At 44.5% G+C, this 14,284-nt stretch overlaps 1 protein-coding gene across 1 annotated transcript; it reads right to left on the reverse strand.

Moving 5' to 3' along the window:
* Positions 1-11,125: 11,125 nt before the first annotated feature.
* LOC130600379 (interleukin-8-like) lies at positions 11,126-14,033 on the reverse strand. Its single transcript, XM_057411632.1, is given in 5 exon segments — positions 11,126-11,471; positions 12,025-12,108; positions 12,847-12,982; positions 13,747-13,816; positions 13,818-14,033. Coding segments are annotated over 5 exon segments (402 nt in total). The 5' UTR covers positions 13,899-14,033; the 3' UTR covers positions 11,126-11,440.
* Positions 14,034-14,284: the final 251 nt, after the last annotated feature.

A 14,284-nucleotide genomic window follows, 5' to 3' on the forward strand; every position in this document is an offset into this window, starting at 1 on the left:
CTTGCTTAAAACCAGAGGTTTGATTTTTTTCTGGCACACCTTCAGACTCTGCCTGATCCTCTTGGGATCAGAGAGCAAGCACAGCCTGGCACCTGCAAGTCTCCAAAGCAAGATAACATTGGATCTCTGACAGGCACATGCCATGTCACTAGACACTTCCACTGTTGGGTACCAGGAGGTATCCAAGTATTTCTAGATCTGAAGACAATAATGTTAGCTTACAACAGGGCAATGACACTTAACCCTTCAGTGTAACCCAGGCTTCATCCTGACTCCCAGCTTGTAAGGTTTTATTTGGGTTTTTGTTTTTTGTGGGTTTTTTTTGTTTTGTTTTGTTGGTTTTTTAAGATACATTTAAGTTCTTCTGAATAAATTTTCAAGTTTAGAAGCAAGTTTTGGAAACCCAGTGCTTAAATTACTTTGACACATGCAAAGATCTCTCTGTAAGAAATTAATACAATAAAGCAACTAAAAACCTAATTTGAATAAAGGACTAGAGTTCACACTTCCAGTTAAGCCAGGCTTATTAAAAATGGCTGTTTGTTTCTCTCCCACTTAACTAATCCCACCAACAGTCTAGTTGTGAGGGGAAAAAAGCTTTAGGGACACATACAGGAATTAGTTCACTGTAAGCTCCGAGAAAGAGTTTGCTCCTATTCCTTTCACAGGAAAAGAATAATCAATGCACACAGAGGTTTGTGGGGTTTTTTTTTGTTTTTTATCTAGCATAATAAACACAGTTTACATTTCCTGGAAATCTAAGAACAAGCCAAAACATGGCTATACTGTTTCCCCCTTCAAATGCAAGGGTAACAATGATTTCTTCAGCACAGGCAGGGAACATGCTGCTTTGAGTCTTTATAGACTGTATTAGATTTCTGGCTCCTTGCATGACGAACATTCAAATCATTTTAAGTTAATTAAGAATTGGAAGTTTGAGGTCAGCTGTTTAATAACTTGGCCTCAAATCATTAACAAACAGACTGCTGGAGCTAAAAAGATCTCAAATGGGTGAAACTAAGACTCCTGCTCTATTTTTGTAGTACCCAGTCACAAGAAGCAGTCTAGCCATTGTGAGATCCTACATGGCTGCTGGACTCCAGTGGAAGTGTTCTGATAAACACAACAGGATACATGAGCTCACAACAGATTGCTGCGCTTTACGGTGAGAAGGAAAATCCATAACGTTGTTTGCAAACAGCTGTTTCTGGCCAACTTCATTAACCCCAAAAAGAAAAAAAATCCATCATGGACTTTGAGCCAGCTACTGTAATACAAAGGTAGAGCCCCATCAGGCAAGATCTGAAACTAACTTAACCAAGTGATCAATTCTTTCATTTGTATTACAAACATTACCAAGGGGTTGCACTGATAATAGCCACAAACCAAGGAATTTAGAACTGCATTTCCCCCACAAAGGAACTCCCATTCTTCAGCAAGATGATTTTCTGTCATCACACCAAAGTGCCAACAGGTGTGATGCCAACTTGTGTGCCAGGACATGGTTTGGAGACACACCTGATAAGGACAGAAAACAAAGTAGGAAGCAGAAGATTATCTCAGTTTAGTAGATATACAATGCACACATCCACTGCTATGCCTTACAATTTATTATGTGCCACAATCCCCCGCATACCATCTTCTGAATTTTGGGGACCACAATTTTTTAAGGTACAGTAAAGAAGCAGAGCTGATGCTTGTAGCAGCACATGTGCTAAATGGTATAGGGTTTTGACATCACTTAAAGAGCTGGAACTTCCCAGCTACTGATTTCTACCTGCACTTTGCTTGCATACCTCACTCTCTTTGCCCTCATGAACCACCTTCAGAGGAGCAGGTCTGTAGCACCATTAGTCATGCACCATGGCTTTGCATTGATTATACACACCCATTTAGTCATCCATTTGATATTACAGAAAATGACAAAGCCATACAAGAATTTTCATTGCCTGGAGCTAGAGAATATTTTACAGGGCAGAACCAAAGGGAACTGCCCTGTCTAAAAGAGTCATGCAGCTCCTCACTCCCATTAGAGCATAAAATCACCATCTCACCACACCCAGCCAATTTACACAGCACTTAACCAGCTGTAAGTCTTCCACAGTTAAGATTTTCAGGCCCAGATTTCACTCAAACCCCAAGGTATTCTACAAAACACCACTTTCACAGATTCCTTTCTATGTACCACTCTACATCTGTACACTTCTGCCTTCAAGAGTCAAACCCCCTTGTCCACCTTGCTTCTGTAACACCACAAAAAAAATCTCACAGAGTCAGGCTCCCCCCCTCCAAACCTCCATTCTTTTTCTTTCTTGTACTATGGGCTCCTTTTATGCTCAGGTCACTGCACTGTAAGGGCCAGTTGAGGCTCATGTGACTGTGGCACCTAAGCCCCATTTCCAACATGCTAACAATTTTTCTTTAATTACTTCTTTGTTAAGGCAGCTGAGCCATCACATGGACTGTCTCCTATATTCTGTTTCTCTTAAAAACATCCCTCCAATCCTCTCTACAACTAAATGGTCATACAAGTCCTAACCTACAGTTTCTGAGAAGCTTCAGGTCTTGATCCTGACTTGAAGCTATTGCCATAATTCTGTGAAGGTACATTTGGAGCTACCCTGGCAAAACAACCAGTTAATTTTTCTGCTACTTCTACACTTGCCTTTAGGTTGTGTACGAATGGGAAGATTCAAGCTGCAAAGCATTGTATGATTAGTTGAGGTGTGTGTGTGGGGGGGAATTACTGTCCTCAGATTATATCTGAAGGGGACCTACAAGGATGCTGGAGAGGGACTTTTCATTAGGGACTGCAGCAACACAACAAGGGGTAATGGGTTTAAACTTAGAGAGGGGAAGTTCAGGTTACATACAAGGAAGAAGTTTGTTACTGGGAGGGTGGTGTGGCACTGGAACAGATTGCCCAAGGATGCTGTGGATGCTCCATCCCTGGCAGTGTTCAAGTCCAGGTTGGACAGAGCCTTGGGTGACATGGTTTAGTGTGAGGCCTCCCTGCTCATGACAAGGGGTTGGAACTGGATGATCTTCAGGTCCTTTCCAACACAAACCATTCTGTGATTCTATGATTCTCCTCATCCTAGGATGTAACAAATAATAAAGCAGACTTCAGCAATAACCTAATTCTAACACATTTTGGATCACAGACATACATATGCAAGTTTATATTTTCTCCACAAGCAAAAGGAAGAAACGGGAAATGTCTTTTCTCCACTGAACAGCAATCCCACATTAGAAATACAGAAAATAGAGTCAGAAATACCCAAACCTTACACAAGAGTCTACCAGTAATCAGTCTGAGCTGAATTTCTGATGAACACAATGCAAATCATACATTGTTTCCTTGACTTTGTTGCAGTACATGGCATTGTGTCATGAACTTATGAATTATCTCTAGCATACAGCCTTGCAGCACTGTCTTATTCCCTGTTGAACATGACCACGTGTGGCTAAGTTCAAGGGGGTTTGAGAGGCTTTTCCCTGTCATGCTGTCAGTGGTTACTACCCTACCAGTCAGACCTTCAAAGGTACTACCTTTTTTGCCCCAGAACTTCATCATCTGCAAACTGACACAGTTCCAGATCCTGAGATGCTCTGAAGAGATCTTTGTGGCTCCTTGGGTGTCTCTAAGAAAGTTCACCTTTTGACAGAGACCCTCCTCAACTCTGCTTAATCTTCTTGCTGAAAATCACTGCTCTGGGTGGCCCCTATCCTTCCATAATGCTGCTTTCATATTACAACATCAAATAACCCCTCTGGACATTCAGCTGTCAAGCTGATTTTACCAAAAGTAGATACATCAGTGTACTCACTGTGTCATATTTATATTCTATTCATGAGTGTCTGATTGTAGGGATCACATATTTATTCCCAGTCAGATATCCAAGACCCAGACTCTTCAGAGTAGGGTCCCAGAGCACAGTGAGCTCTGCATGCTGCCGATGGCAGTTACATGTCAGCTCAGTGGCAGAGGCGGTGGCATTCCAGTGGTGTCAGATAAAACAACAGCCTCTCTAACACTGAAAGGCTCAACCTTCTCTCACATTTACACATGTACTCTGGGGTTCATGGGAATGAACAAGGCTAACAGTTGATCTCAGTGCTGAGGACATCTGATTGCCTTTGGATGAACAAAACCAGATGAGGATGGAGGTATATGGAACACAGTGGTATATAAAATCACTATCTGATTTGGACTATGAGCTCTGCCTGTTCCTGTTAAGGCAACATAAAAAGTGAATAGCTGTTTAGAAGATGCTGAAATTCTAGAAAGCTTCTTCCCTGTGCAGTTGCTGGGAGGGTGTGTCTTCCAGTTTGGAATTTGATCCATCTGAAACTGTCATTCTCAGCCTTGTGGGCGATACCTTGCTTCTAGCCATTACACATGTCCTTACAAGTGAAGAATCTGAACAAGCTGCCCACTGGAAATGCAAATTCAGGCTCTGAAATGGTATTGTCCCAAATGCTACATCACTGGGAATGTACCACGCTGGCGGGAGGCAATCCCCACTGCAGGAATTCAGTCAACCAGAATGGTTAACCAGCTAAAGAGCTGTAGAAGAACAGGGTTGTCTTTTGGCCTGTGGGCTGGAAAATGTGCTGGCCCAGGTCTGTGGAGAGCACAGGTTATAACTGGTGCAGGAATGAGAGTAATTCCAGGTGTGAAATGCTATGCAAAAGTCATTGAGGAGACAGGAACTGCATCTGAGCAGTAAAAGTCCAGCTGCTCCTGGAGGCATATGGACAGGGAGCTGGATGGTCCCCTCCTGGAGTTCTTAGTATCTGCATAGGTCCTCACTGGACCCTGTGTGCTCTGCAGTAGTCAGCTTACTAGCACTGCAAAAGCTGCTTGTTACAGCAAATTCAGAGCAAGGTACACTGAATTTCATAGAATCACAGAATCACAGAATGGTTCGGGTTGGAAAGGACCTTAAGATCACCCAGTTCCAACCCCTGCCATGGGCAGGGACACCTCACACTAGACCATGTTGCCCAAGGTTCTGTCCAACCTGGCCTTGAACACTGCCAAGGATAGGGCAGCCACAGCTTCTTCGGGCAGTCTGTGCCAGGGCCTCACCACCCTCACAGTAAAGAACTTCTTCCTTACATCTAACCTGAACTTCCCCTCTCTAAGTTTAAACCCATCACCCCTTGTCCTATCACTATAGCCCTTGATAGAGAGTTCAAGCCTTCATTTACAGTGATGAATTTCAGACACCTGTGTAAAAAATTAAGGAGTATCCGTCAGATAGATAGCTCAAAGCCCTACCAAGGCCAGTTTGGATGGGATTTTGAGCAACCCAGTCTAGTGGAAGGTGTCCCTGTCTGTGGCAGGGAGTTGGAACTGTGTGAGCTTTAAGGTCCCTTCCAATCCAAATTGTTCTGTGAGTCTAGCACTCTATGATTCTAAATCCCCTGAAATTGAAGACTATTAGATCAACAACCATTTTTACATGATTGATGAGAATGATCAATCGTGTGAATGACTAAACTGCTACCAGGGAGGTACTGGAGAAGGGTGCCTGCTACTGCTAACTGATTTTGGGCTTCTAGGAGTCCACAGCCCAGTGTGGTGGCCTTGCACTGGCCCCTGATAGCTGCTGCAGCATGATGTGTGCCCCAGAGACCTACTGTGAGTAACAGCTGCTCCTACTCTGCTTCCCAGGGTGTCTGGGACTGCCACTTAATAGATTATGATATATATCTATTAAAAAAGCTGTTTTTAAACTCACTTTGTCTGCTTTTCTTTGTTTATTACTAAGAGCAAACTCAATTGTCTGTGTAGTTAAAGAGCTAAGACACTCCAATCCTCGTGCCTCACATGTGCATGTCACTGCAACACAAATTTAACAAGCTGCCAGGGCCTCTGTAGAGTGAAATACTTTCAACTATATGGTCTTCAAATATTTTCAGACTAATTTGTCTAATTAATGCAGTATCTGCTCCAACACTGATACTTACAACTCAAATTTTGTAACTGTAAATTTGTCTTGCAAAATATAACCTTTTAGACTTAATTCCCCAGGTGAAATAAAACCAAAAATGGCTCTTGGATATTGTCAGAAGTTGCTGTGAACGTGCAAATCATGTCTGCCAGCTCTCTCTTAGCTCATCTGGCCTCATCTCCTCTGATTTTCTTCACCACTGTTTTCCACCAAGTCTGTTTCCAGATACACATGTTCCTGCAAGCCTTCCCTGGTACAAAAACTGAGTAAAGGCTGTTGCCTTCAGAAGTTTGCTATAAAAATGTATCCTAATAAAAGTAATTTCAAATGCTCATCTGTTACCTTACACTGGGTTTGTTTCGTATTCACCTTTTTGTGACTGTTTTGACTTTGAACACTTCCGGTGACACATTTTTCAGCCCTCTTCCATGTCTCTCAAGAACTAACAAAAATCACTAGTCCAATGTAAAGATTAATAATTAGTTGTTAATTTTATTATTAGTTATTAAACTTTTTATTATTATTAGTTATTTTTAAAATGTTATTAAAGTGTTTTTATTATTAGTTATTAAACTAATTGAAGTCAGCAACACTAATCTAGGAACACAGCTAGGAACCCTGAGTAGGCCCTGTTCTATAACTCCAGGATGATTTAGGATGCAGTGGAGTGGAAGTACCACAAGGTGGGAGGCAACCCCAAAGGCTTTTGACTGGAGCCTGTAAGGACAGGATAAGGGGGAATGTGCTCAAGCTCATAGAGGGGAGATTGCGGTGAGATATTAGAAGTGCTTCCCTGTGATCCTTAAGGTCCCTTCCAACACAGACTATACCACGATTCTGTGATTTGAGAATCTCCGTCACTCTCCACTTCTCCTCCTTCCAGATCTCTGCAGATGCTTGGAGAAACCGATCCTGAAAGTCATCTGCTGATGATGCTGTCAGTGGGCAGCAGATGAAACGCTGGAGAGAACAAATGTGGATCTTTTGTCTTGGGACGTGCCTGTCAGTCCTGCCTCACATCAACCAGGCGAGGCTTGTAGGTGGAGGAGTGTGACTGGGACGTGAGTACCAGTGGTGTCCAGGTGGGGCAGGATTAACAAACTCTAGAGTAGAAGAGGCAGCTCAGCTGTCCACGAAGTAAGTTCAATGTAGAACAAACCTGAGTTCCTAAACAGTGGCTTGTTTTTCCAGGCTGCTTTTGCTAGATACATATCACTATCACCAAGGTGTTAAAGCATATTTCCCATTTCACTACTGTGAAGTCTTTTAGAGGGACACGTAGTTACTGGCAGACACTTGCTTCCTCAGGCTGCAGTTGCTCTTTGCTTAGGAATTCGTCCAGTGTTCACATAAAAGTAAACAAAGGAGCTGAATGTTGCTGTTGGGCTCCTACTGAGCTGCAGACTTGCGTGTCCAAACACCGGCCTCTTGCAACGCTGTGTGAGAACATTTGCAAAGCACTTCCCCTTCAGTGAGGGGTTATGTTCTAGAGAAGCGTGTGTTGTCAGCCTATGGATCCCTTGGGAATGGGATGCTGCCTTTCAAGCAGAGAACTGGGGAGACCTGCAGTGCATCAAGGCTGTCTCAGGACGCTGCGATCCAGCTGTGTTGTGAGTCCAGCCTGGTGCTGGAGAAACCGCAGTCCTGGATGCTGTCCATACGTGTAGTACTGACCTGCAAAGGGGAGGCAAGGCAAAGGTGAAATGGTTTTGAGTGTAAAGGGGGAAGCAAGGTGAAAGTGATGACTATAATCGTGAGAGATGTCCAAAGATCCCTGGTCTGTGGTAAGGATCTTGTTCTGTTGTTTGCTGGTAGAGCAGAGATGTGAATTTAAAGAGCAGCTGGAAAATCAGCCTGTTGATGCTACTAGAGTTACCTCAAGGCCTTTAAGAAAGTTTAGTCTTCCCGTTCCCTTCCCTGTGACTATTGTAACATGCTTTCTGTTTCTCCTTTACTTTAGCAAATGCCTCCATCAACAGCAGGTGAGGATTCTCTGGCCTAATGGAGGTAGGAGATCACACAAGATGAGCTGAACAGTCTCCTCTGGCCTTGAAAGCCTGTGGCTCCCCCATTTGTTTTCTCCTCTCTCAAGACAAGGATCACTGTAACCCCAAAGCTTACGTGGCTGTTGATGGGATGACCAGAGGCGCAGTCCTTGTGGCACAAGTGCAAGGGAGCTGTCAGGAAAAGTCTTGCTGCTGATGGTGCTCTGCTGTGACCCTCTCTGCCCCCTCCCCAGTCCTGTGTGTGTGAAAACAGACAACAAAGCCGAAGTCTGTAAGTCTGGCCGCTGGGCAAGGTCTTGTTGACAAATCGTGGTGCTGAGAACTTCCTTGTGGGGCATCAATCACTGCCCAGGATGGTGTGGCTGGGAAGGGATGAGCATTCCCTCTTGTTCCTGATGTGGGCAGAGAGGACAGGCACCAGAGCAGTCTAGAGTACAAGTGGCCTGTTGTCCAGCAGGCCGAGTATTCATAGAACCCTGGAGTGGTTTTGGTTTGGAAGGGACCTTCAAGATCACCCTGTTGCAAGCCCCCCGGTTCTGCACTGCTCTGCCAGTCTCGACTGTATTTGCAACACTGGTAGCCAGTCACAGTCTGTCTGTGACGGACAGCCAGCCACTGGCCTCTGGCTGGCAGAGGGAGAAGTGAGGCTTCTGGCACCATCCCAGGGGCTTCTTCCTGGTGGCAGGAACAGCATTTCCTCCAGCCTGCTATAGGATGGAGTACCTGATAGGCAGTGAATGATGCTGGCCTTGCATCCTCCGTGGCTCACACCAGAACTGCTGCCCACTCATGTTTCTCTGTGTTTCCAGGTCACAAATTATGACAGGTCTGCCACCGATCGAGCTGTGGAACTCAGTGGGTGAGGAGGTGCGTGTGTTGACATATGTGCTTTTCATCACTGTTAGAGTTCACGATTATACAGGCTTTTTATTGTTTAGGAACTTGCTGATGTTTCTTGCTAGTGGTTTGTTCACCTTTGCTCTTTCTGTGTTCTGTCACCTTCCTTTAGGTGGTGTCCATCAACAGAACTCTGGTGGCACGAGGGCTTGCATAAAGAGCATAAAGGGCATGAGGGGCTTGCTAGCTGGCTTTACTACTAGCGGAGTAGGTGTCAACCCTTGATAACACTTTCTGCAGAGAAACAAGAAGGAAGAAACTGTTTTCTGCACTGTTACAATTATTTTGGCGAGATCTTGCCAGAAGCCCCCTTTACACCCGAGTGCGAAGTCTTGTGGTCCATTGAAACATGCCAACTGTTACCATTTCACTTGAAACACATCCGTCACCTCATCTTGGTGAAAGGCGCGGTGTTAAAATCCATCAGGACAGGTACCGTGGCTTTAAAGCAAAAAATCCTCCCTGGCCTCTCCTCCAAAGCTGAATGGAAAGACCTTCAAAACCTTAGGGTTCACTTGAACCTACAAAATGCCTCTGAAACTGTGGTTGCATTTTGTTCAGGGTCTGTAGTTCCCCATGAACTTAGCATCTGCTTTTCCTAGAGGTTACATTGCTTGCCCTTGTTTAATGGGCTCTGCTTATGAAATTAGTCATAGAATCACAGAATCAACAAGGTTGGAAATGACTTTTAAGATCAACTCCAACCATTACCCCGTGTCCTCGGTTCAGATGTGACATTATTTTTCTCCTTCTTACTAGCTGTGCAGTGCTGTGATTTCAGCTTTAGTCTGAGAACAGCGCTGGTAACATACCAATGTTTTAGGTGCTGCTAAGTAATGCAGCAGCTTTTCAGTCTCTCGTGCTCTGCCAGTGAGGAGGAGCACAAGAAGCCGGGAGGGAGCAGAGACAGCACACGTGACCTAAACTAGGCGAATGGGTATTCCATGCCACAGCACGTCATGCCCAGTACATAGACTGGGGGAGTTACCCGGAAGGGACCCGATCACTGCTCAGGTAGGGCTGGGTGTCAGCCGGCGGGTGGTGACCAATTGTACTGTGCATCACTTGTGTTAATTTATCCCTTCCCTTTTTAGATTTATATTCTCTCCCCTTGTTATTTCCCTGATCATTATGATGAGGAGGAGGAGTAGTAGTAGGTTTGTATTATGCTTTGGTTATTGGACTGTTCTTTTCTCAACCCTTGTGGTTTAAATTCTTTCGATTCTCCTCCATGTCACTGGCTTTTGTTTGGCCACCGTTGCACTTTGAGCTGATGATTCCAGAGAATCGTTGAGCATGGATGTTTTCTACTACTACTGTCTTCCTAACTGTGCTGGGACTCCACCCCATGTATCAGAATAGGAAGCAGGTGCTACGCAAGGGCAAATGGGGTACCAAAAGAAAGGTCACAAATTCCCATTTTGGCAGTCAGTTGTGTCAGTTGTGGCTTTTTGATGCAGTAAAGAGTTACAGCTCGGGGGCTGATCATTACAACTCTGGCATCTGAGGGGACGATGTGCTTGCCTGCAAGGTACTTAAGTAAGGAGCCTTGCCCTGCAGCCCACCAGTCCCCAGGCACCGGGAGTTGCCTGCAGAGAGGAAAGGGAATGATTTACTTTACCCTAAGAGTTTGTTACTGCCTTCAGTAATGTCAGGCTACCCTAACAGGGTGAGTTATTGTACTAGGTATGAAACATTTCCATTTCAGTTCCAGAGATCAGGCTGAGGAGGTTAAAAAGCCGTGAAAGCAGACCGTTTCCAAATAAAGCTCATGAAAATGTGAAATAACAAACAGATAACAAAGAGATTTTTTAATAGAAAACATTTAATAATACATTGTTAGGAGTAATGACACTCTCACAAGCAAATTCTGTGTATACAGGGTGGAGGTTTTTCCCTTTAGCAGAGTAAGGAGCTAATTTAGCATACAACCAAGTCCTTGTACAGAGGAATGAGTCTGTGAATAGTTCTTAATAAATTAATAGTAGGAATGGAGAATCCAGCAGAAATTAAATAAATTATCATTATTTTCTCTCTTGTATCAAACCTACACAATAAATACATTTATAAATACCATGGAAATCACAATAAATAAATCTTACAGATTCCATAGGACAGATACTCCAAGTGAGAAACCCCAGCTCTCAGCACAAGGCTGGCTGTGGTTCAGGAACCTGCTGTTGACACAACATACTGGCGCGCTCCAGGGGAGCAGGAGGAAATATCAGTTTGCTGGTGTTTTAGCAAAACGGCGTAAACGGGCCGTGCTGCGAGTGCCCTGCACTTCCCCAGGTGCGTTCGGCTGAAGTGGTTGCCAAGGATCCTTCACTTCCTTTATCAAACCACTTTTCCTATTCAAGCATCTTCAGTGTCAATGAGCAGGCGACACTGCCCATTCCAAAAGGCTTTCTTAAATAGATGCAGTGAAATCAATCAATAACCAAATCCGCAGGAAACAGAGCAACGCTGATGGAGGAGGTGGCAGATGCACCCTGTTCGAAAGATGCTTTTCCCAAATGCTTCTCTCAAGGGAGGAGAGGGGGCAGGTCCCAGATTTGTTTGTCCTGATGTTTCTCAGAGTGGCGAGTCAGAGTTGAGTTGAGCCCTAGGAAGAGGTGAGGGAAGCGAATCATTTAAAGGGAGGTTCAAGGATAGTTACCACCGCTTAGCATTACCAAACAGTTGAGTGGTCTGTTTGCCACTCTATGGGCTGTCCTGAGGCAAAAGCAATTACTGAAATCCTAGTGTGTGCATATCCGGTGCCCAGCTAGGAAACTGCTGCTGCAGGAGTTTCTGCATTTTCTTGCATCAGGAAACTCATTGTTTCAGAAATAGGATTTGTTAACATACGGGACTGTAAGAAAGGAAAGATGCGTTTTTTTAAGCCTTATTTTTCAAAGGGAGCCAAACATTTCCGAGTTCCTTTCCTTCCAGACCAAACTGCAGGTACTCAAAGGTTTAGTACTGACGCATCCGCTTGAACAAGGACCTTGCGGCAGTCAGACTCTAGACCAATTCTGAGACTAATTCTGTAATTAATCAGCAAGTTTCCTTGGGTTTTTATATCTGATGAAGAGAAAATGGGAAGTACCACTAAGAACTGGCCTTTTGGGGAGGTTTAGCCCTCAGCTGCCCAAATGAAAGGGAATGGGACTTACTTGGCCAAAATTGCCTTTATGATTATCTGCACCCAGGGAGCAGTGGGCTCCAAGCACACCTCTCTGCCATCCTTCAGAGTAGCTCTGCAAAACAAAGATTAAAGAGAAGTCAGGAAACCACTGCATGGTTCGGTTTTACTCACAGAGTGTAATACTGCATTTGTAGGTGAGTGTAAATTCCCCCCAGCTGCTCTAGGTTAGGCTTGGCCGATTTGGTTTATGTGTTCCACAGCAGAGGAAACTAAAAGCAGCCAGGAGCTGTGTGACTCTGTGCCTGCTCTCAAAGCAGCCACGCATTCCCCACATCTTCTTCAATATATATGGGTACTTGAATTGGTTTACTTAAGTGACTGAAACCTCCAGCGCTGAGGATGCCTCAGCAGGACAAGATTTCAACCTTTCAGTCCCTCCTCTGTGCTATTTAAGACCAAATTAATTTCATTTCTTTCCCTGTGTCTGCTTGTGGGAACTTACTTTTTCCCTCTGAGACTGACCCAAACTGTTTCCCAGGAGTATTTTTGCTTAATAAATAAAGGTAGCATTTAAAGGGCACTGTTGTCTCGTGTATCAAGAACTGCCCGGTCCTTGAAATTAATGTTTTACCCCCAGAAATATTTAATATGTCCAATGACAGATAAGTAATGATCAGTTTGGGAATACCTAAGGTCATAGAGACGATGAAGAACATGGTGTATTACTTAAAAACCGCCTCTCTCAAAAGAATAACCAAATCTGACCCCATCATGTCATGGTTATGAAGTGTGAAAGCCCCAGAAGCAGGAGGAAGGTGAAGAAGAAGAAGGTTCTTGCAGAGCTACTTACATGACTTCAACATTCTTGCAGTGGGGGCCGCTCTGTGTGAGCTTCACATCTTGAATGGACTTAGGAGGGATGAACTTGGAATGAGTGGCTATGCACTGGCAACGTAGCTCGGTTCCCATCCTGGCCAGGGTCCTACCTGTGAGCAGGAAAGGAAGGACATGGTTGGAGAGGTGCTCCTACCCATCGCTGGGTCAGACATAAAGCTCAACTTCTCTGGTTTATCCACATTCTCAGTTAAAATACAGTATTTGTCCAAGCTGCCTAAATCAGTCCTTATGGAATAAAGATGAGTTGCTTGTTTCAAAAGGGATGATGCCCAAGTACATTGAAAACTAAATGAACACATCCTTTTAAAGTAAACTGCATGGCTTGCGTTTACTTGTACTGGCCACACTGTACGGTTATGGCACCATTTCAACATGTGGATTGACAAACTGGCAACTACACAGAAGACAGAGCCCCTGAGTTTTTCATTACTGGAGGCTTGTCCATGGTTGTGTGTTCATATCTGTTCTCTGTTCCCAGCTGTACATTACTTGCTTGAGGCAGTATGATCATTAAGTAACAAACATGAGGTCATAAGCTGTTCATTCTTCATATGTGGGAAGGAAGTGAAACATTCAGACACTTAAGAAGGAGATCCTGTCTCTCTCTGCTAACGCTTGGAGTGAAAAATAGAAGCAAGGCAAATTCAAGCTGCATCCTTAAGGTTTTTCCCACAAGATGTCAGTAACTCATCTGCACAAGGGCTATGTGAAGCAAACCTTCGGACTGCAGAGGAGTTGCTGCAAATCTCCTGAAAGAAACTTCCCCAAACCAATGCAAAGCTACCTCAGTGCAAGGAGAAGCATCTCGGAGATGCCTACACAGCGCTATGGTCCTCGGGAGGGATTCACTCACCCTGAGAGACAGCCACGGATATCAGGCAGAAAGCCAGGACAGCCACGAGTTTGCCGTTCATCGTTGGGCAAGGAGCCGCTGCTGGATGGGTTCTGTGGAGCTGTGAGCTCTTCTGTCCCGAAGGGTTGCTGATGCCTCTCAGGGCGATCCATGTGGCTTATATAGGGCTTTGCGCCCCTCGCCTCTGCTGGGCTAGCATGGGGATTGCGTGAGAGGAATTTCCCAGATGCAGTACAAATGAGTCACATGACTGTTGTGAAACGGCTTCCTAGATGACGAGGAATTATTCTGCCGAGAATGATAGAATGTGTTAATTTATCAAAATATGTAAATAATAGCCATGCATTCCTATGCCTGGTGTTGGCTCTTGGAAATGCCGTGCTTTTCCTAATGCATACCCTGATTGAGTAACACAGCTCTGTGATGGCCTCAGTTACATCCGTGTTATAACTTTTTATCACAAGGGAATAACTCTTCCCTGTAGAGGTGCCAGCTCTGTATTTGAGACAGTGAATTTCTCATCTCCATTTCTGCTGAT

This window comes from Pezoporus wallicus, unplaced genomic scaffold (genome assembly GCF_028554395.1).
Source record: "Pezoporus wallicus isolate ANWC-B61680 ecotype Strahan unplaced genomic scaffold, APGP_CSIRO_Pwel_v1 contig_13223, whole genome shotgun sequence".
NCBI lineage: Eukaryota > Metazoa > Chordata > Aves > Psittaciformes > Psittacidae > Pezoporus > Pezoporus wallicus.